Here is a 23,350-nt window from a genome sequence, read left to right on the forward strand (position 1 = left end):
CCTAAGCGTTTGTTAGTGACGAAAGCTCAGGCAGAGGCTCCTGGTCAGACTGACACTCTGCTGAGCCTGTGAGAGCAACAGGTGCTGCACCTTTAAGGAGACAATGCTCGTGGACAACAGGAGGGCAGGGGGAGCGAGACCTTGTTGGGCCCCTCCTTCTTCACCATGACGAGCTTTGCGGGCCGCTGGTGGCGGCAGGACGGCACCCTGCTTCCTGCGGCGCCCCCTCCCGCTCCGAGGGACGATGTGTAAAATGACAGGTCGACTGCGGAGAGCGCTTTGCGCAGCCTCTGTGCCAGCCCGCACAGCAGAATGTTCAGATGCTCTACAGAGAGAAGGGGGGGATTAGTCACAATAATGCATGTGCGCATCACACGTGCTGCTTGTTGAACTGGAGAAGAGCCTGTGAACAGCGTGAACTATAACCTAACACTGAGCTTCAAAGGCAAGGCTTGCCCTTGGACAGCAGAACGAGCCGTCAAATCAGGCATCATGCTTAAAATTTCCTCCTAACAAAACCACTTGTAGCACTTCAAGTTTAAAAGAAAATAAAAAACTGTAACTTCAGAAAGAGAATACTGTCATTTCCCATCTCTAAAACAATGTGGCTCTGAAATTAAGCTACTGTCAAACTCTGGAGTAAACATGGGCGATAACACACTCCAAGGGGAGAGCTCACCACGAAAGCTCACACTGCATGACCCTGCACCGCTCACAGCCACACGGCTCGCAGCCACACGGCTCACACCACATGACCCTGTACCACTCACAGCCACACGGCTCACAGCCACACGGCTCACACCGCATGACCCTGCACCGCTCACAGCCACACGGCTCACACCACATGACCCTGTACCACTCACAGCCACACGGCTCACAGCCACACGGATCACAGCCACACGGCTCACACCACATGATACTGTACCGCTCACAGCCACACGGCTCGCAGCCACACGGCTCACACCACATGACCCTGTACCACTCACAGCCACACGGCTCACAGCCACACGGCTCGCAGCCACACGGCTCGCAGCCACACGGCTCGCAGCCACACGGCTCGCAGCCACACGGATCACAGCCACACGGCTCACACCACATTATACTGTACCGCTCACAGCCACACGGCTCGCAGCCACACGGATCACACCACATCACCCTGTACCGCTCACAGCCACATGGCTCGCAGCCACACGGCTCACACCACATGACCCTGTACCGCTCACAGCCACATGGCTCATAGCCACACGGCTCGCAGTCACACGGCTCACACCACATGACACTGCATCACTCTCAGCCACACGGCTCACAGTTACAGGGCTCATAGCCACATGACTCACACCGTACGACAATGCATCGCTTGCAGCCACACAACCAGCACAGGAAACAGAAAGGCAGCAGCCGTACCTACGAGACAGGAGGTGAAGACCTGCTTGTAGTGAGCAGGAGACTGGAAGACAGCGGGCACGCGCGTCTGCCTTCGGGGAAGAGGAGCAGATATTATCTCCCGCCCACTGGGGAAGCACAGCTCAGAGACGTTTATCTCCTGAAATGGAATAACTCAGGTTAATATAACAACTAAAAAATGCTAATTACTAATGAGTAAATTATTTCCTATAGGTATGTTCAAGAAAAGAAGCAATTTTTAAAAATTTTCCAGAAACCTTGAAAATACCTTCCTAAGTTTAAATGAGAAACGAGTGTGGGAGAAGGGCCACGCGAGCACTGTTAATAAACAGGACTAACTCTTCTTGCTGGCCCCTTTGCAAGAAAAAAGTTAGCAGATGCGAGTGGATCACTGTGCATTCCCGTCTCTGCTACAGTTGCCACAGGAACTGCTGCCTGGCTGCTGGGGCTCAGGGGCTGAGCTTCCACCCATGAGCCAGGAGGCCATGGTTTGGTTCCTGGACAGGCAGCTCACAGATGTCTGTCTATCATCATCTATGTGTCTATCTCCCTCTCCCTCTCTCTTCCACTGATAAAGATATCTTAAAAAGAAAAGAATGGCTCACATTCAGTGTGTGTGAGATGTACCTTTACCTCGATGATCTGACCAGCAAACAGAGCTGAGTGAAATAGTCACCGGGCGGCAGTACTGGGGGCGCCTGGAACCGTCGGAGCTATGGTTAACCCACTGGGCTAAATGCTGCACCAGACGCTTCCCAATGTGGAACTTCACTTAAGGCCCACAACTGCGAGGCAAGACCGTCAGTCAAAGCAGATGTTACGGAAACTCACACACACAAAGCCACGGCTCCAGGAGTAAATCCTGGCTGGGGAAAGTCAGACGATACCGACTGGGAGCACCGGACACGTCCTCACCTGCACGCCTGTCGCACACGCAGACTCTTCCCACACATCCCGAGCGTCCTCAGCCTCGGATGCAGACTCCAGCCTCAAAGACAGCGCTTTCCTTCCACAAACAAAGTCCCGCGTGCCGACGCCCTGCTGCTGCCGCTGGAGCTGGCCTCTCACCCTCTGCAGAGGCGTGGGGCCTGCGGAGCTGTCCCCAGCATCGCTGCGTCTCTCGCCTGCGTCACCACCGCACAGCCCCATGGCCGCCGCAGGGAAGCCGTCCTCGGTGGCACCTGCCTCAGGTGGGCCGGGAGTCGGCAAGGCGCACGGGGGCGTGTTTTGGTATTTCAGCCACTTGCTTCGAGCAGACATTCCATGAAGTGAAACACGCCCTGGGGTCGCCTCCATGGACACTTGACACAAAAGGGTTTCACTCTGGTCCTCAGGCCCAGGGCTGGGAGGGAGAACGGCTGGCTCCTCACACAGGCTGAACAGGGGAGAACCGGGGGAGCCGGGAGCCGGCTGCCAGCCCCAGGCGGCGGCCCAGGGCCCAGGGTCTCCGTCGGGGGGCGCATCCACTGGGGGCGCAGTCACGAGCGCAGCTCGGGCTCTGCTGGACGAAGGCAGCCTCGGAAGGTGCTGGCTCTCCAGGGAACTGAACCTTTCCATTCCTGGGGAAAAGCCAATTAAATAAAAGTGTATTAAGTCAATGCCTAGGCTCTAAAATACTGCGGGTATCTACACAAAACAGCAAAAATACTAACTTGCCTTTAAAAAATCACATTTAATTTTTATTTCTTTTTATTTTTTAAAAAATATATTTTTATTGGTTTTTTACAGAGAGGATGGGAGAGGGATAGAGAGTTAGAAACATCGATCAGCGGCCTCTTGCACACCTCCCACTGGAGATGTGCCCGCAACCCAGGTACATGCCCTTGACCGGAATCGAACCCGGGACCCTTGAGTCTGCAGGCCGATGCTCTATCCACTGAGCCAAACCGGTTAGGGCTCTTTTTAAAATAAAATATAATTTTTATGGTTTTAGTCTCAAGAAAAGAAAAATTTCAAAGATAAATTACAAGACTCTGAGCCTGGCTGGTATGGCTCGGTGGTTGAGCTATGAACCAGGAGGTCACAGTTCTATTCTCAGTCATGGCATACGCCTGGGTTGTGGGCTCGATCCCCGGTGTGGGCAAGTAGGAGGCAGCTGACCTATGATTTTCTCTCATCATTGGTGTTTCTGTCTCTCCCTTTCCCTTCCTCTCTGAAATCAATAAAAATATATCTTAAAAACATTTTAAGAAAATACTAAAACTTTTTTAAGGTTGATGAACTTGAAACTGTCTTTTTCTTTTTCCCTTCAGCTGACAATTTCCCCCCAATTAGAACATTTTATTTACATGGCACTGAAGTTTTCAGAGAACTTTCAGTCAAGAAGGGAATCATCATCCATTTCACAGATGAGATAATCGAGGCCCAGAGGTAACACGACCAACTGGCACTCAGGATGAGACCCCAGACTGTCCTCCACTTTACATTCCTTCTCCAGAGACTGAAGTTTGAGGTAGTTTATCCATGTAACTTCCTCTACATATTTATCACACGCACTAATTAATATGTTGACCGTAAGGGAAAAGATTTTTAGCTTTAGTTTGACCTATTGTATGTGATAAGAGTTCGTGTTTGGACTGAGTGTTAGTAATAGATATAGCCCTGAAAATGCAAAAAGCAATAATGTGTTGAATAAACAAACAAATGAATAATGCTGCGTGAGAATATACAGGCTTGCAGTTTTACCAGACAGGGCTGTTCCTATTTGACAGTAACGTGCCTCCTTGGAGTGTCTGTTTTTAGGAAATAAACTGGAGTTCACTTCGAAGCTAGAAAAGCAGTAGTTGAGCCAACAAGCCATCAAGCAACAGTGACAGAGGAGGTGAGGCCAGGGAAAACGCAGAGGCTCCTGGTGTGACTATGGAGGCGCCTGTCACTCCCCTGTCACTCTCCTGTCTCAGACAACGGCTCTACTGTACTGTTTGCTCTAGCCACACCCACGGAACCTGCTCCCAAACACCCAGGCACATTGCAAAGCTCTTCCGTATCATCCACCCACGACTAAACAACAGCCCATGACTGCACGCCTCACCCGGCAGAACTCAGAACCCGGGGAGATGCATGAGGTCACGGGAGAGGACGGGGTGAGGGAGGGTCCTGCCGAAAGCGGGGCTATCGAGAAGCGGGTCACGCACAGGGGTCGGGATGGGGAGGCGGGCCTGGCACACCCGGGCGGCAGCAGCGGGAGCGCTGGCTGAGACTGCCAGGACCCCGAGCAGAGAGGGGAAGCCGGTCATGTCAGGGTAACCGATGGTGTAGACCAGACATTCCCAAGGGGCCGCAGAGGGAGGGCTCTGGGTTACCGCCGGGCTTCTGGGTGCCCAGAGCTGAGAGGAACCAGAGCCAGAGGGAGGGGAGAGCCACCTGCCACAGCAGAGCCCCGAGGCGGGCGGGCAGGCAGGCGGGGAAGGCTGCAGGATGACTGGGGTCTGGTCCAACGTGTTCTCAGTTGGTAACAATCTCTCAGACAGAAAGCTCCCTGACACGGCAGGTAGACAGCAGAGCTCCTGGAACAGCTGCAAGAGGAGGAAGGGAAGGCCACCTGGTGACGGTCTTGCTGGCAGGGCCCCCTCGGGGACTTCTAGCAGGAAGGCCTCGTCGTGTGAGCCCAGAGAGAAGGCGGCCGCGGGGCTTGGTGCTGAGCCCTCCTGTGCGGGCGGGGGCACCTGTCCAGAGAGAAACAAGGCTGCAGACCGCAGGCCTGGACTGCGCTCCCGGGCTGAGCGAGCCGGGATCCACACTGAGACGCCGCCTCAGCCACACCATGCGGAGCGCAGCGGGCAGACGCCCCCGCGGGACAGGGCAGAAGAGACTCACCCAAACCAACCAGACAGTGGGGACCCGGGGCCCAGGGAGAAAGGCCGCGAGGGCTGGGAATCCTGAAACCATGGGTCACCCGTTCTGCTCTGAGACATGTTTACTACATGGTTTTTCTGGAAGCTCTGCAACGACCCCAAGAAGGAACACGCTGTAAGCAGACCCCAGGCCCGCGGTGGCGGAGCCGACACAGCACGCTTCGCGGTGGTGGGGACAGCCCGGCTTGCTGGCACCCACTCATTCCCCAGGGGCCGCAGAGGGAGGGCCCTGGGTTACCGCTGGGCTTCTGAACAAGCACAGCTGGCGCTCACTGCTTCGGAACGCGTGCGTGCTGTCATGGGCTCTGGGCCCTCAATGGAGCTACAGTTCAATACTCTCTGCAGAAAATCTTCGTTGCCATTTTTATGGTGTCCAAACAGGTGACACTGTGATCGCAAAAAGCCCAAGTGATCCAAAACCAAGAATGTGTAGGAGCCATTGGTTTGGAAGGAAACAAGCCAGAAGGTGCTGAGCTGCACAGCTCCCTCCACAGGCCCGGGGCTAGCCAGGGGCGGGCAGACTTTCTGACCCGAGGGCCACACTGGGCTCTTAAACTGGACCGGAGGCCGGGACAAAAGCATGGATGGAGTGTTTGTGTGAACTAATGTAAATTCAAAGTAAACATCCTTACATAAAAGGGTACGGTCTTTTTTTTTTTTAGTTTTATTCATTTCAAACGGGCTGGATCCGGCCCGCGGGCTGTAGTTTGCCCACGGCTGGGCTATGGCCTGTCCCATACGACCTAGAGCAGTGATGGCGAACCTTTTGAGCTCGGCGTGTCAGCATTTTGAAAACCCCTAACTTAACTCTGGTGCCGTGTCACATATAGAAATTTTTTGATATTTGCAACCATAGTAAAACAAAGATTTATATTTTTGATATTTATTTTTATATTTAAATGCCATTTAACAAAGAAAAATCAACCAAAAAAATGAGTTCATGTGTCACCTCTGACACGCGTGTCATAGGTTCGCCATCACTGACCTAAGAGTGATTTGGCATTTCTTCCTGATGGCCCTGAGGAAACACTTTATTTATTTATTTTTTAATATATTTTTATTGATTTCAGAGAGGAAGAGGGAGGGAGGAAGATAGAAACATCGATGAGAGGGAATCATGGATTGGCTGCCTCCTGCACATTCCCCACCCCAGTGGGGCTGAGCCCACAACCTGGGCATGTGCACTGACTGGGAATCAAACCGTGACCTCTTGGTTCATAGGCTGACGTTCAACCACTGAGCCACGCAAGCCGGGCCCAGGCCCAGTTTCTGATGAGCAGCACGCACTTATTCTTTCCATTTCATTCCTGTCTGCTGTTCAAGTGAAATGATGGCCACTAAGACCATGTACGGAGTACTTACTAATACACTATCTGCTACTCAAAAAAGCAAACTAGAAAGTGAACTACAGAACGGAAAGCCTGTTGGGTTTCCTTGAAACATGACAGACTCTGACCTGCACTGACTGGGTTGCGGGTTTGGTTCTGAGGATCAGTGTCCACCTGAGGGGCTGAGGCTGAGACGTCCTGTCCGGAGCAGGAAGACCAAGGACTGAGCAGCGCCCATGACGTCCTCAGGCCTAGAGCAGGCCTATCGTTGACCTAAACGCCAAGGTACTGCTCCCAGATGAGGGACCTTTGGATCTGTCCCGGACCGCACCAGTCGTCTTCTTCACTGTCACTCTCTAGAAGCCTTTCATTTTGCTGTCGCGTCCAGAAATCGATCACCTTACAAACCTAACGTGGCTGACAGATGGCCCCAAAGTCACGTGGAAGCCAAATGCATGCGCCTGTACTTGGAAATAGGGGCAGTAAGAGGTAAAAGCTAAAGGAACTCACAGGCTAAGTGAGGGGCCTGATGGGAGAGAATGAGCCCCCCCCCCACCACACACACACACACGTGCACACACACACGCACACACAGGAACGGCCGTGTGAGCGCACAGAGTGAGCAGCCCCCTATGAGCCAGGAGGAGTCCTCGATAGAAAACCAAATCAGCCAGAACCTGGAGCTTGGACTTCCAGCCTCAGGCATGTGAGCAGTAAATGTGTGTAAAACACGCGAGCTGCACCCTCTGTGCGCGGCCGGAGCTGGCCGACATCCCTCCCGACTCGCCTGGGAACCACTCGGTTCCCTCCTCCGGAGGTAGGAGTCTCTCTCCCTGTCTCCCCCGCCCTCCACATCCATCCAGCAGCATCCACACGTCTCCTCCAAATGACACCTGTGTCCCTGTCAAGTCCTCTGCACGCTTCCTGAGACACCCCACACCAAGTCGCCGTCACCCAGGCTCCCTGCTCCCACTGCTCACCCGTCAGATCCCCCACAGCATGTCAATCCAGTGCCAGGGCTTTCTGCTGACACCCCTTCAGGGACAACCTCACGCTGTTCCCCTCACAGGCAGGACTCGGTGTCTGGCCTGCTCCTGTGCCCAGTCTCCTCCCCTCTCACTCACCGGCCAGCTGGGGGCGCCCACCCACCAGTTCTGCAACCAGGAAAACAGGGCCTTGCCCCGACAAGTAAGACAGGAAATCCCGCCTCTGGACCGTGTGACTAACAGAAGATGCCACGTGGGCAGGTGTTCACGACAGCACATGGGTGTTCGCTGCGGCGTGAGCCACTGAGGCATGGAGAGCTGGGGGCATTCGCACAATGGCACACCCACCAGCCCCGGGAACGCGTGACTACAGCCACCGGCACCGGCAGCGATGGATGTCAGGCCTGCCCGCTACTCACATGCAACTTTAAAAGCAAGACTGGGAGAGGGGGCTGCTGGGAGGCCGGTCGTGCTGTTCCTGAGGGTGGATCCGCTCTGAGTCATTCCTGAGCTGTGTGCTCATTCTGCACGTGTGTGATGGTCAATGAAAAGGGGAATTTAAACATCTCTCTAACAGATCCTGCTCACAGACACCCAGGCATGGCTTCTAGCGGGTAGCAATGCGAGGCACTTGGTGTCATACTTGGGGGGAAAGAGAAGAAAAAATCTGCTAGCTGCTAAACAACTGTAACCTGACTGCACGCTATTGTCATGAATTCCCAGTCTTCTCTGAAGGGAAAAGTGATCCTTTACGTTCCTGATCCTACAAAAGAAGTAAATCTTCCAAATAAAATATTTTTGCCCTATTTAGTTTGATCTGAGATGTTATGTTTCTTGTCAATTTACGGAATTCCTTTTCAAGTTACAACTGTACAAAGATTTAAACATACTCCCTTCATGAAATTTAGCACTGACATATGGGAAATGATTTTGGGAGATGCAACTATAAAAACTTTTTTTACTGGGGCAGGGGGGTGGGGGGTGGCTAGAGGGAGTCAATGGGGAAAAAGGAGAACAAATGTAATACTTTCAACAATAAAAAATTATAAAAACATAAACCTTTTTACCTGCAAGAAGTCAACTTGCGCACAAGCGCAAGGCAGCTTGGCCGCCCAAGCACAGGCGTCGGCCGTGGAGCTGTTGTGCGCGGGGCGACCCGGGAGCTGGCTACAGCCCAGCGGCGGGCAGTGCCCTCGGACCATCACAGCGCTGGTCGCCGACCCCTGCACTTGGTGCCCTTGGAACTCAACAGGCTACAGGGAAGTTAGGAACAATGGACACGTGCGTTCACAATGTAATTATACAGAGAAAACAATACACAAGTCAGCTTTCTGTTCATATTGTTAATATCATTAATGTAAATAATGACGAGGGGACCAATGCTCTTACCCGACGACTCGCTAGAGGTGACGGAAGTGCACTGATTTAACTGGGCTCCAGTTCAACACAACCAGCGTGACTTTACTACGAGCACAGACCTGCACTGGTGCCGAGCTACCTGAGCCAGGGGCACACGGAGCCCGCGCTGCCCTTCCCCGCCCACTGCAGGACGCCCACTGCAGACCTGCCGGTCCCTGCGGCCGGGACCAGCTCTCTGGGAGCACTGAGGACAGAGCCCTCTGCTCCCCCGGCGCCAATGAAGTCCTCACACCAAGCTTGGCAGAGTGGCCAGCAAGAAACACGGCAACAGGAAGGGGAGGAGAACAGGGAGCCTTTTCTTGAAGTTAGTAAATATCAGGCTTCACTCTGAGGATCTGCCTCCCAGAAGACTTGATCCCCTGCTGGGAGAGCAAAGGTCTGAGCGTGACCCCAACAGAGGCAGCAGGGGGCGCTGCCCAGGCGGCCAGCTCTCAGGCTGAAGACTTCTCTGCTGCCCCGCCCTCCAGGGAGGGCGCTGGCGTTTTCACAGCATGGGGGGGGGGAGGGGGGTGGTACCCAGAACTGGAAAATAAGAAGGCTAATCAAGCCAAAGGAATGTACCTAGAGGACGAATTTATTTCTAACTGATAAATGAACAAAATGACCATGAGGCATAATAGGAATATTCTCCTAGTTAAAAATAAATATTCTAGGTCACACATTTGAAAGGAAAATCAAATCTAAAATGCCCCAGGACTTTTGTTGAAAACATTACTCTGAATTTTAAAAATACGCATGGCAGTGTACAACGTCTGCTGTGCTGGCGAAGACACGTTCCACACGCGGATGCCTGGCCCCATGGTGGCCGTGGCTCCCTCCCGAGATGCTGGTTGCAGGAGTAGAGTCAACTGGAAGCCAGGCCGGGATGCTGCCTCTCCAGCGCCCCCTAGGGTGGGCTATGGGCACCTGTGTGCCACGTCAGCGTGTGGGCACTACAGGTCACGGCTGTGAGGAACTGTCATTAACGGCACTTCACAGCCCATGGCCAGCCCCTCGGGCCTCCTAGGCACACGCACCGGTCAGGTCACTAGTAACACAGCGAGGGCTCAAGACCTAACGCGGTCAGAACCCTCTCGTTCCTTATTCTTAAAACCGGGGGTACTAGCACGCTCCCCACCCCCTGCCTATGAAAGCTCTGACGATTGTGTGAAAACCGCAGGAAAACACATTCAGTTAGAAAACCAATGATCTTCACAGGTTTTACCTGAGGGTCCCAGGTGGTTCTCTCTATTTGTGTAGGAGTAACAGCTGGAAAGACGGTCTCTTCTTCACTTCCCAAGGAAAGGAACTAGAATAAAAGACCAGGAAGTGTGTTCAGGAGTGTGATGGGAAAATGCTCCAAAACTGGAGGCTAGGTTTGCCTTTGAAACACACTTGTCGTTTCTATCTTGCTTCTGTCTCTCTAGACATGTAAGAAGCCACTCCGGCACAGGGCTGCTCTACAGAAGCGGTGCCACGCTAATTAACCTCAAAACGCCTGGGAAAATCCTGATTCTAAAACTGTAATTGAACCTTTAACACTAGAGAAAATTACTGGGTTCATTATAAATCAGTCATCAAACCTAAAGCTGATGTTAATGAAAATTACTTAATTCAAAGATTAGTATGAAGTTAAAGGAGGAAAAACTATACACAGTGTAACAGTTTATTTAAAGAATGAATCATCTAGCAGCCAAAAAACACAAGATATTGGCAACATTTTAACTTCAAGACAGCTGTAGTAAGCGTAGTAAGAAAGTAATTACAGAAATAAAGATTAAAATGTTACTTTCAAAGACTGTAAGGCCTTTCCCATGACTGTGAGGTTACAACAGATTTCAAAAAAAATGTGTGACGCCCAGCTGATGTGGCTCAGTGGCTGAGCGTCGTCAGTGCACCAAAAGGCCACGGTTTGACTCCCAGTCGGGGCACACGCCCAGATTTCTGGCTCGGTCTCCAGTAGGGGGTGTGTAGGAGGCAGCCCACTGATGTTTCTCTCCTTTCCTCTCTCTCTAAAACCAAATATATATATCTTAAATGACAACTTATTCTGGAGGAAAATACAGTGATGGTGTTTATTTGCAGTTTACATTTGGTAATAACTGTCCTTGAAAAAGTTTAAACTCTATTTTCTCCAGCGGGAAAAAACCAACAAAAATGTGATCACTTGTAGTTATATGATGCAACTGCTGACTGCCCATGATTTTATCATGTACGGTAATAAGTGACTGATTATGTGCATGCACACAGGCCTAACCAAGGGACACAGACAACAGGGGGTGAGGGCATGAGTGGGGGGATGGGAGGGCAATATGGGGATAAGCACATGTATGTGATAACTTAATCAATAAAGAAATTTTTTGCCCTGGCCGGTTTGGCTTGGTGGATAGAGCGTCAGCCTGCAGACTGAAGAAATTTTTTAAAAAAAGATAAGTGACCAAGTCACCACAGCATGGATTTGTTTGTCCTGCTCGGGATCAGGCAGCAGAGCTGTGACCACCAACGACGATGTATGAATCAGGTGATGCTTGTGTGTTTGCAAAACTAGCTTAATGAAAAAGACTGGCTCTTTTCCTAATCCTACAGACAACACGGGGCATTTACACAAAAGATAGCAGGTTCAGCTCAGTGAGTATGACAGGTAACTAATTACAAGTAAGTTTGAAACTGACAGTGTAAAACACAAACATAAAATTATACGCCACATCCACATGCACAAATGTAACTTCGGCAACGTTACGTTTTATAAGTTAACTCACCGGCAGAGACTGCGCTGGTCCACCTGGGTCCACTTGGTCATTTTCTCTCATTGTCCTGGGAGCACAACACTAACGTAAGAGAAACCAAAGGCAGCAGCAAGTTACACACAGCATGCAAACTTCAGACATGAATGTGAGGACACCACAACAACCAAAGGAATAAAAACTAAATTTGATTAAAGACTACTTTCACATTGCAAGAATTTTAGAAGACTTCAACAGTACGATGAACATGAAGTTAAATATTCATATTGTAAACAGTAAGATTTGACAATTTATATCAAGAACCTAGGAAAGTTGCTCATAGCCTTTCAGGTTAGTTACACTTCTGGGGATCCAATCTCAGAAAATAACTTAAATGTAAGCAATGATCTGTGTGTAAAAACCTTTACTAAAGTGATGCTGTACATCAAGCATGTCAAACTCAAAGGCTAACATGGGCCAAATAAACAAGGTTTAAGTTTGTGTGGCCACAAAAAAGCAAAAGCTTCAATTTTCATAGAAACGTAGGTTTATTTCGATAGAGAATGCTGAATACAAAGGGCTGAAATAAATGGGTCGTCGTTAACTGAAAATAACAGAACATTTTAATAAAAATATTTTTTTCTTGAACATTAACTTACCAGATACTGAATAACTGCACAAATTAATAAGCGTAACACAAATAAACCTACTTTTCTTGTTCTCCAAAAGCAAAATATTCCCTGTTGCGCACACCAAACAAGTCAGTACAAGACTAATGACGTGGCAACCGGCTGCTAAAATATCCACTGCTAGTATTAGTGGAGAGAAATGGTGCGCCTGCACATAAGGGAAATGAATGCAGCATGTTTATAGTAATCAGTCATTAGCGAACGTCACAGTTCATTATTAATAATCCTATATAATAAAAGCCTAATATGCTAAGTGTCCAGTAGTCTGTTCAACCAATCGAAGTGTAATATGCTAATGATATGCAAAGGCTGCTCAAAGGCCAGGCCGAGGGACCCCACTGGTGCACGAATTCATGCACCAGGCCTCTAGTCCTACATAATAAAAGGCTAATATGCAAATTGACCGAACAGCAGAACAACTGGTTGCTATGATGCGCAATGACTACCAGGGGGCAGGCGCTCAATGCAGGAGCTGCCCCCTGGTGGTCAGTGCGCTCCCACAGGCAGTGCCACTCAGCCAGAATCAAGGCTGGCAGAGCACAGCGGCAGTGGTGGGAGCCTCTCTTGCCTCCGCAGCAGCGCTAAGGATGTCTGACTGCTGGCTTAGGCCCACTCCCCGAGTCAGTCGGACATCCCATCCCCCGAGGGCTCCCAGACTGGGAGAGGGCACAGGCCGGGCTGAGGGATTCCCCCCAAGCGCACGAATTTTGTGCACCAGGCCTGTTATGTATAACAGGATATTGTAAAAATTAAGTTAGGAAATTTTTATTAAAACACTTCTTATATAAATAACCTGTGAAAGACATTTATGGCACTGGCCAGGTAGCTCAGTTGGTTAGAGCACTGTCCTGATACGCCTAGGTTTGGGGTTCAATCTCAGGTCAGGACACATACATGGATAAGTGGAACAACAAATCATTTCTCTCTCTCCAAAATCAATCAATTAAAAATAAAATAAAAATTCTGTTTAAAGGAAGATGTTTTTAAAGTCTTTAATAATGTGAGGATGAAAAGGATATAAAACTATTTGTACACATCAATCTAACCATATTTTTAAAAACAGGCCCCCCAAAAGCTGGAAATGTTAATAATTATCTCTGTATTTTAAAAAGGGAGGAAAATCAAGATGAAAAGAAGAAGACCAACAACATGGAAACCAGAGTAAAATACACAACGGGGGAAGTGGGACATTTCCCCTTTGTCCTCGCTGTCTGCGGGAAGAGCAGTGCCCTGTAATGAAGGGACTGTCCTCTGGGGGTGCCAGGGTCCGCACAAGCGCTGATCTGGAGGACTGCCTCCAGAACTCCCACCCGTCCTGGCTGTGCTGGTGTTTCTATGTTCCTGCCACGGTTCCCATGGTAGTACTTTGGCTTCGGCGGACGTTTTACATTTGAGCGAAGTACAGTGTCACTCGACATGTCAGACACTGAGCAAACTAACTCAAGGTCAGATCTCACGTCATTTCTTTCAATAACACCACGTCCTTGTGAAGCTGGGTTTTAGGAAATAGCTGTGATAAAATCAGCTCCCATGCGGGAATCAATGTGGAGCAAGAAATCTAATCTGGGCCCTGACTGGTTTGGCTCAGTGGATAGAGCAGCCGTGGGCAAACTACGGCCCGTTTGAAATGAATAAAACTGAAAAAAAAAAAAAAAAAGACCGTACCCTTTTATGTAATGATGTTTACTTTGAATTTATATTAGTTCACACAAACACTCCATCCATGCTTTTGTTCCGGCCCTCCGGTCCAGTTTAAGACCCCACTGTGGCCCTCGAGTCAAAAAGTTTGCCCACCCCTGGGATAGAGCGTCGGCCTGCGGACTGAAGGGTCCCAGGTTAGATTCCAGTCAAGGGCACGTACCTGGGTTGTGGGCACATCCCCAGTAGGGGGTGTGCAGGAGGCGGCTGATCCATGTTTCTCTCATCGATGTTTCTAACTCTCTGTCTCTCTCTCCCTTCCTCGCTGTAAAAAATCAATGAACTATATTTTTAAAAAATAAAATAAAATAAAATATGGTGACAGAAAAAGTAGCGTACCAGTTGGGAATCCTGGCTCAGAGGAGGAAACGGAGGACCGGCTGGCGAAACGACGACAGTCAACGGCTTCCCGGCTGAAGAGACAAAGCCCAGTGATTTTATTCAGCACACACAGCAGTGCCCTGACATTCTCTTAGAACTTATTTCTAAAACCGAATGAAACAAGGAATAAAATTTAAATTGTAAGATGTGGCCAGGTCTTGATAACTGTTAAAAAACCTTCAATGATCTCCTATGCCCAGTGGGCCAGGCACTGGACAAACAGTGTGACAGACAAGGTCCCTCAAAAAGGGAGGGGCACAGGAAATAAACAAACCCGGCCAAGCCAGACTGAGACACAAAGGTCCCCACCAATGAAGAATGAGAGCGGTGTAGACAGGACGATGGGAAGACCCCTCATGGGGAGTAACACTGCAGCTGGGACCGAAGACAAGGAAACACGAGCGGTGCAGGTGGGTTTCTGCTTAAAAACAGATTTTTCTTCTAAAAACGTCCATACTCAACCACCTCAATTTCTACGAAACGCACCAAGAAGACTATCATTTTAAAGTGCTTATCACTGTAAAATAAAAACTCATAGCTGTAACTTCATTTTTAGCCATTTGTTTCATTATTTTCCTGTTGAAAACAATAAATGAAACAAAAACAACTGGATTTTAGAACTTGAAGCTATTTACTTAAAGAGCTTTAACAAGGAACTGGACACCCAGCTGGTGTGGCTCAGCTGGCTGAGTGTTGTCCTGTGCACCAAAAGGCTGCCAGTTCCACTCCCAGTCAGGGCACAGGCCTGGGTTTCGGGTTTGATTCCTGGTCAGGGCTCAAGCAGAAAGGCAACCGATTAATGTCTCTCTCCCCCATCCACGTCTCTCTCTCTCAGCATGTCCTCAGGTGAGGATTTTTAGAAGGCACCTGGGTAAAAGCTGGTTTTCCTTTACCACTTTCACCAGGGAACAAATTCTAAATTAGCATTTGACTTCCTGTTTCAGCGCTTCTACTGTAAACCGCGTCCTCCTGGTCTACTTAGTGCCACGTTTTCCAATTTTGTCATAAAGCTGTTGGCTATGACTTCGATGTTAATGAATCAACTACATAAATTGCAGGGTCCTTAACACACTAACACAGGACTTTGTATTTATGGGTTCATGACAATGGTCTGACCTGAGGTCTGAAGGAGCCTAATCCTGTATTTCCCCTGAAAGCTATGGCTCATCGTGTTTGCGGTGACTTTATGTAACAGAACTACTGCAAATAAAGTGAATGTCTGGAACGCTCTTTTCCACCTTGATGAGGAAAAAAGAGATTTCCCAAAATTAATTCTAAAATTCTTAAATCTTCATAGTAGGAATGTGTATCCTTATGGTATTGTATAATTTTAACTACCCATATTTATTTTTCAGACTTTTTCTTTAATTTTTTAGAAAATAAACTGTAATGATCATCATCAAATTTAACTACATTTTAAAGAAACATTTAGCAGTTATAATAATTTATTCCTATTTTTCTCAGGAATTCCTTGAACTAGTCAACTAAGAGTTTAATTTTAACTTTTCTTTGAGTATTGTACATTATTCATTCACACTCAGGTGTACATAATATTTACTGTATTTACTAATGTTCTGTGTTATTTCTTTTTACAAATACTATTGGCAACATACCATAAGCAAAGTAAAAAGAGCAATGATATCCTGGAAGAAAATATCTACAGCATATATCACAGGTAATGGGCTAATACATAATATATCAAGAGCATGTATAAATCAACAAGAATAAAAACCACTATTAAAAATCTGACAAGGGGTAAGACATGAAAATATATATACAAATGCTGGAAAGTGGATCCATTCCCTGCGGTAATAGCAATACAAACGTAAACGCAGTGAAATGCTGCTTCTCACCACGAGGCTGGCGAGGCCGTGGGGAAAAGGCTGCCACACTTGCCGGTGGGTGAGAAATGGTGACTGTGCAGTATGTACAGACATTTCCACCCGCAGCCCCACTGCTACATATTCGCATACTTCCAACAATACGCAGAAAGCCCACACACTCATACGGACACATAAGGTGACTGTCACGTTACTTGTGACATTAAACACCAGAGACTGGGTGCATCGATGGCCCGTCCACAGGAGCCTCAGAGCTGTAACCAGAACGAGGCCTGTGCATGCGTGACCTCCAGGAGGCACTGCCAGGTGAGAAGCAAGGCGCTAACGAGTACAGAGCGTGGCGCCCTCTGCTGAACAAGGGACAGCAGATCCTTGTGGAGCTGTCTGTTTGCAAAAGGAAGCACGGGCAGAACCGGTGTGGCTCAGTGGACAGAGCATCGGCCTGTGGACTGAAGGGTCCCAGGTTCGATTCCGGTCAAGGGCACGTGGACCTCGGCTGCAGGCATATCCCCAGTAGGGCGTGTGCAGGAGGCAGCTGATCGATCTCTCTCATCGATGTTTCTAACTCCCTATCCCTCTCCCTTCTTCTCTGTAAAAGATCAATAAAATACATTTTAAAAAAAGGAAGCACGGGTGTGACACAGCGGCCGCTACAGCAGCAGGACGGGAGGGGGAGGCCTAAGGCAGGAGCACACGCCTGCACATGGCTTTGACTTTTGAACCAGGTCAGCATTTTACATAGAAATAAACACAAACCAACAAGCATGGCCAAAAAAGCCGGATGAACTATATTTATACTGAATAATATAATCGCCCGGAAGAGAAAAAAGTAACCCAGTAACTACTGAACATAATACTCAGCTCTATACTCACAGGAGATAGTCTAAAAACAAAAAACCGCACAGGATTCAGTGCTGCGGTGACACGGGTGTGGCGATCTGGGACTGTGTGGTGTGGATCGTGGAAGGAACGGACTGACGTGGTAGGGAACCTGGCCTTTCCTCACGGCGGGAACAAAGGAGCACATTACGGAATGGAGGGGAGAGAGCCCTAAGGAGTGGAGGTGGAACCAGAGATAATCACTGTAACCTCACGACTTTCTAAAAAACAGCAGCTCCTAGCACATGTCCAAAACTGTATGTCAGGACTGGCCCATAAAACACACGTTTGCTTACATGTGTCTTCAGACGTGCGGAGGACACTCTGGCGGAAACCACACTGAGTGGGCTGAGGGAGTGTCAAAGGAAGGAGACTTCCTTTTCACATCTTAGCCTCTATTGCAGTGGTTCTCAACCTTCCTGATGCCACGACCCTTTAATACAGCTCCTCATGTTGTGGGGACCCCCAACCATAACATTATTTTCGTTGCTACTTCATAACTGCAATTTTGCTACTGTTATGAATCATCATGCAAATATCTGATCAGCAGGATGTATTTTCATTGTTACAAGTTGAACATAATTAAAGCATAGTGATGAATCACAAAAACAACATGTAATTACATATGTGTTTTTCCGATGGTCTTAGGCGACCCCTGTGAAAGGGTCGTTCGACCCCAAAACGGGTCGCGACCCACAGGTTGAGAACCCACAGGTGGAGACCCGCTGCTCTACTGGAGCGGCTGCCCCAGGACAGGCACTGCCCATCTGAACACATGTAATCCCTAACGTCGCCTCCAGAGCAGGGGTCTCCTCATCCTGAAGCTCTAGAGAACAATCCAAAACAGACAGGCATCCTAACCTTCAGGGCTGCTCTCGGGCTGCGTCTCCGGGGCTGCTTGTTGTTTCAAGGCAGGACTCTTCTTTCTCAGCATTTCCAAGCCTTCTAAAGCTGTACTGTGTTCAGACAGTGACTTTAAAAGGGAAATACTGTTTACTAATCCAGAGAGTTCTGGAGAATTCCTAGGACGATTCCAGGACTGTCTGCTTGCTCCAGCAGCATCTACTTCAACATGGTCATGGGATAAACTCGGAATCCCTCCCAAATCTTCAGATTCAGCAATATGTGCTCCTGTGTCTCTGGAAACAGGATGCTTTCCCCCCAGAGGGTAAAACAAAGAACTGGAAACTTGGGGGGCTGATTTATCAAGAGCAATACATTCGTCAAGGTGACTCTGACTGGCATTTAATCGTTGGTGACTGTCGTCACTGCCAGAGGCTGACGGTAAAACCTGTTCATCGTTTGTATCTAAGTCACATCCCATAAAAAAAGGCCGAGGTGGTGTCTGTTCTGAAAATAGGTTGCTTTCAGGAGTCTGATTAGTGTCTATGTCTAAAAAATGAGGAATATATAAATTTGAATTTATGCCTTTAGATTTATCTGGGAGTGAAGCAAAATCACAGTCACTTCTGACTTTGTGGGTAGGGCTATTGGCAGCTTCCTTACCTGCATCCACATCACCGGTCCACCCTACAGTGCAGGCACTGCACCCCGCGGCTTCATCCCCAGTGGGTGCAGCTGTCCCACAAAGCTGTGGCGGCAGGGTCTCTGGGGGAGGAAACGGCTCTATAGGTTTACCCCCAATAGGCGTTAAGAGAGGCAAGGGTGCACCGCCACCCTCCTCACAGGGCACACCCTCACATCGCCTCTGAACCCCTGAACTGCAGGCATCAGCCAAGGCCTCCCTTTCCCAATCCTCTGGGTCCTGGGACATTTTGTTGCTTTCCTGGAGTTCCTCTTCCGTGTCACTGGTTTCAAAATTGTTCAGATTAAAATTTACCTCCAAAACTGGCTGTGTCACATGACTCACAGGTCCATGAATACTAAAACTTTCACTGTCAGTATTCGTCCTAGAAAACATGTCAGTGACGGCTTCAGAGATCTGAGAGTTGTCACTCAGTGAAGATTCAAACTGCAGACGCTCAGATGCCGGCAGGTGAGACTCTGCTTGTTTACACGCCCTTTCTGGCGTCCCACAGGTATCTGTCTCCTGAGCATTTTCTGTAGGAACGGATCCTCTTACGCACACCTGGTCATTCCGATTAACGGGCATTGGAATACTTCCTTGCATGTCGGACCCTGACACTAAGCCATCCTTTCCCAAATCGCCACAGGTAACGGATAAGCTTTCACCGAATGAAGGAATTTCTAATTTTACCTCCCGATCCCAGGATGAATCGGCATTGTCTACCAGCTTGTCTCCATTAAACTTTTCCACATTTTCAGCACCCGTTTCGAATAACTGGATCCTTTTTTGTTCCAAAAAGTCTCTCAGATTTAAACTGAGGTCATCTCCCTGAGCCTGGGGCTCCCTTTCCAGCTCATCTCCAGCTACAGCAGAAGAACGAGCAGGCGAAGGCTGTGGGGATAAGTACACAGCCCACCGGCTGTCCCTGCTCGCGGGGCTTTCTGGGGGTCGCCGGCACTGTAAGCTCTCTGTTCTCCCCGCAGCACACGCTCCCTGTTCAACGAAGCACTTTGGTGTAGTGGGAATGTGTAAGCTTCCTTGTGGTTGTGCTCGAGGGACATGGGCTGACATCTCAGCATCCACTTCCTCAGACACACTGGCTGGCGTGGACTTCAGAAGAGCTAGGATCTGTGCTTTGCTCCTGATGTTTTGTGTGACTCCTAAACAGCGAGGTGCCCAGCGATGTCCTTTCGTGGGCTCGTCAGGCAGGAAAGAAACGGCGGCCTTGACTGCAGAACTGACAGGCGAGCAAAGATGGCCCTCCTCCCTCAGCCTCTCGGGGTTACTCCTGGAGGAGGGGGCAGAGCCGACGGGAAAGCCCGGCGGGCCACTCCTCCCGTCCTGGCGGACGACAATGTTCCTGAGGTCTGCTGGCACGCTGCTGACTTCTTTCCTGCCAGCAGCAGCAAACAGAGGAGGCGTGCTCGAGAACGGAGCGAGGAGAGCAGGGCCAGGGGCTGCAGCCTCAAGTGACGCGGCTGACTCGCCATTTTCCATAATAACCATTTTCTTTGGCACTTGCCGTGGTCCTTGAAAACCCTAAAAATAATAAAACAATTATTAGCTGTTCTATTGCCTATAAAGAAAATGTGAAATGTACTGGCTGGGAAAGAAAGAAGGAAAGAAAAATGAATGTGTATGTTTTGTAAGGTAAAGTAATAATTAACATATAAAATTCACAAAGTTGAAATGTAAACTCATTTTTATTAAGATTTTTCCTAATTAGGGTTTACTTTCTACCTAAGCACATACTATAAAGTACCACATTAATGAGATTAAAACAACTTCAAAATTCACGACTTCTTGAAATGAAATACAGGTATATATTGACTCATTATTCTCACAGAGACACTTACAGGAAACTTCCTTTTCAAACCGGCGGGCTGACACCCGAGGGACCGGCCGCAGGGCATGGCCCGCGGTGGACGGGACCCTCGTGCCTCCTGAATGTCCTCCTGGCTGGCAGCGGTGCTCCCAGCAGCTCTAGCCTCCTCCACTGTGATTAAGTACCGCTCACTTTCTAAGCCGTCTCCAGGCTTTACCTAGACGTTAAAGAGTGGAAGTCAGAGTCACACACCCCGTTACCGGATGGCCAATGCGTTCCTGTAAGCTTACAGCACTAGCAACACGCAACGGATATTCAACAGTTATTGAGTGGATCAATCAGTAACAAATTCCTTATATATCATGTACTAGTTAAGTACCAACATACACAAAAAAGAATAATACAATAAAAGTTTCACTAACTCATTTACTCAACAAACATATTGGGGACCTAGGTGAGATGCTTTGTTATTTGCTGGGGATTCACACAGAAGCAAAAACCTCTTTTAGAATCCATACAACTAAATGTAATTTTTAAAAATTAGAGCTATTGCCAAAACCAGTTTGGCTCAGTGGGTAGAGCGTCGGCCTGAGGACTGAAGGGTCCCAGGTTCGATTCCAGTCAAGGGCATGTACCTGGGTTGCGGGCACATCCCCAATAGGAGATGTGCAGGAGGCAGCTGATCGATGTTTCTCTCTCATCGATGTTCCTAACTCTCTCTATCTCTCTCCCTTCCTCTCTGTAAAAAATCAATAAAATATATTTAAAAAAAAAAATTAGAGCTATTAAATGTCAATTATATATCTTTAAATATCACAAATTAAATACTATTATAAATTAGTAGTTGCTTAAATAATTGTATTCCCCAAAAAGCATCTTAACCAGCTAAGTATAGCGCTTGCCACCATCTCGGACTGCAGCATAAAAAAAATCAACCTAATTGATAAAAATCTGTGTATTATCACAGAGAATGTGCTTAATTAGTTAAATTATTCTCAATGAAATAATAACAGTTACCACCAATGAATCACCTATTAAAACAGTGCTTATAGACCCTCTTTTGATAAAGATAGAAATACCACACGCACTATTAGTGTCATGTAAAATTTACAAGTAGATTTAATACCATGGCCCAAACCAGCACAATGACAAGATGCATCCTAACCCTTCAGTCACTGCACTAACGGCTGGGCATCTTCCCAGGGCGCAGCCCCGCCCAGCCCAGCGTCTGCCCAGCCTGGGTGTCACAGCAGAGTCAGACGCATGGCTGAGCTGCACAGGAGGGGGAAATGACCCGGAAAGCACAACCCGTTATCCTTACTCATTACACTAAAAATGCCTTTAGTTCCCCTCCCTTCTCCTCCAACAGGGGAAAACACAGGAACAATGCATGAGACAAGATTTTAAGTAGGAATAATTCCACAAAACAGTTCCCACTGTGGTTCTCTGCCTACCAAAACCACATCATAGAGCCGGACTAGAGGCACGCCTGGGCCCACCCCAGCCCCACCACGGCCACGCAAATGTGGGCACGCTACCTAAGCTTCAGTGCGGCACGCCTAACGCGCAACCACAGGGCTACATAAACATCAAATCAGACAACATCTAAAAGCTTTTAGCACAGAATCTGGCTAATAATAAGTGCTGAGGAAACACTCGCTGTAATTATTAGTATTAGTGTCTTGACTATACTTTTTAACATTCGTAAAAAAATACTTAAAGAGCCCTAACCGGTTTGGCTCAGTGGATAGAGCGTCGGCCTGCGGACTGAAAGGTCCCGGGTTCGATTCCGGTCAAGGGCATGTGCCTTGGTTGCGGGCACATCCCCAGTAGGAGGTGTGCAGGAGGCAGCTAGTCAATGTTTCTCTCTCATCAATGTTTCTAACTCTATCCCTCTCCCTTCCTCTCTGTAAAAAAGTCAATAAAATATATTTTAAAAAAAAATTCTTAAAGAGATACCTTAAAACAATACTTAAAAATGCGGTAGACACCCCCTGGCCAGGCAGCTCAGATGGTTAGAGCACTGTCCTGATCCACCACAGCTTTGCGGGCAATCCCCCGTCAGGGCACATGCAACAATCAACCAAAGAATGCATGAATGGTGGAACAACAGACCAACATTCTCTCTCCCTCTCTCACTCCCTTCTCTCTAAAATCAACAAGTAAAAATTAAAAAATAAGACAGACACATTAAAATACCTCAAGGCGGGTCAGAAATAAGCTCTCCAAGCGTTCTCCTTTGTCATCATATAAAATCGCCTATATTAAAACAAAATAAATGTTAAAACGGGGCACAACATAATTCTGCTTTTCTTAAACATCTTCAATAGAAAATCTAAGACTGTTCTGTAAGTAAACCATGTAAGGAAAGGATCGCCCAGCCAGTGTGGCTCAGTGGTTGTCGACATGTGACCCAGGTCACCGTTCGATTCCCGGTCAGGGCACAGGCCCGGGTTGTGGGCTCCAACCCCAGTGTGGGGGCGTGTGGGAAGCAGCAGGAAAGGACCGCCCACTTTGTTAACGTGGATGATGAAGTGTGTCTGTCTCCAATGTCACTCGCTCTGCGAAGAGAGCTTCGAAGGCACACGAGAAACTAAAGTTAGTCCCCGCCCTGACCTTGGGGTGGAGCTGGGCGGCACCCAGACGGGGCGTGTGAAGACTGCTGCGGTCGGGGGGATCAGGGCGAGGACAGGGCGTGCAGGACGTCACTGTGCGTGAGGTCCTCACAGAGCCTGGGCACGGGGACAGGGGACGCGGGAGCCAGGAGACTGCTCCTGTGTCTCTGTAGCCACTCGCAGCAGTCCCTCCACTAGCCC

At 48.6% G+C, this 23,350-nt stretch overlaps 1 protein-coding gene across 1 annotated transcript in view; it reads right to left on the reverse strand.

Annotated features, from left to right (window-relative positions):
* ZGRF1 (zinc finger GRF-type containing 1) overlaps positions 1-23,350 on the reverse strand; it is a 51,567-nt gene that overhangs the window by 22,522 nt on the left and 5,695 nt on the right. The window contains exons 3-13 of the mRNA XM_036311533.1: positions 22,734-22,793; positions 20,566-20,751; positions 18,043-20,248; positions 14,420-14,517; positions 11,730-11,798; positions 10,196-10,279; positions 8,640-8,825; positions 4,921-5,069; positions 2,320-2,965; positions 1,405-1,543; positions 141-325 (exon numbers count right to left, since the gene is read on the reverse strand). Coding sequence (XP_036167426.1) covers positions 141-325; positions 1,405-1,543; positions 2,320-2,965; positions 4,921-5,069; positions 8,640-8,825; positions 10,196-10,279; positions 11,730-11,798; positions 14,420-14,517; positions 18,043-20,248; positions 20,566-20,751; positions 22,734-22,793 — 4,008 coding nt within the window. The remainder of the gene's footprint in view (positions 1-140; positions 326-1,404; positions 1,544-2,319; positions 2,966-4,920; positions 5,070-8,639; positions 8,826-10,195; positions 10,280-11,729; positions 11,799-14,419; positions 14,518-18,042; positions 20,249-20,565; positions 20,752-22,733; positions 22,794-23,350) is intronic.

Source organism: Myotis myotis, unplaced genomic scaffold, assembly GCF_014108235.1.
Source record: "Myotis myotis isolate mMyoMyo1 unplaced genomic scaffold, mMyoMyo1.p scaffold_m19_p_56, whole genome shotgun sequence".
In the NCBI taxonomy this organism is placed as follows: domain Eukaryota; kingdom Metazoa; phylum Chordata; class Mammalia; order Chiroptera; family Vespertilionidae; genus Myotis; species Myotis myotis.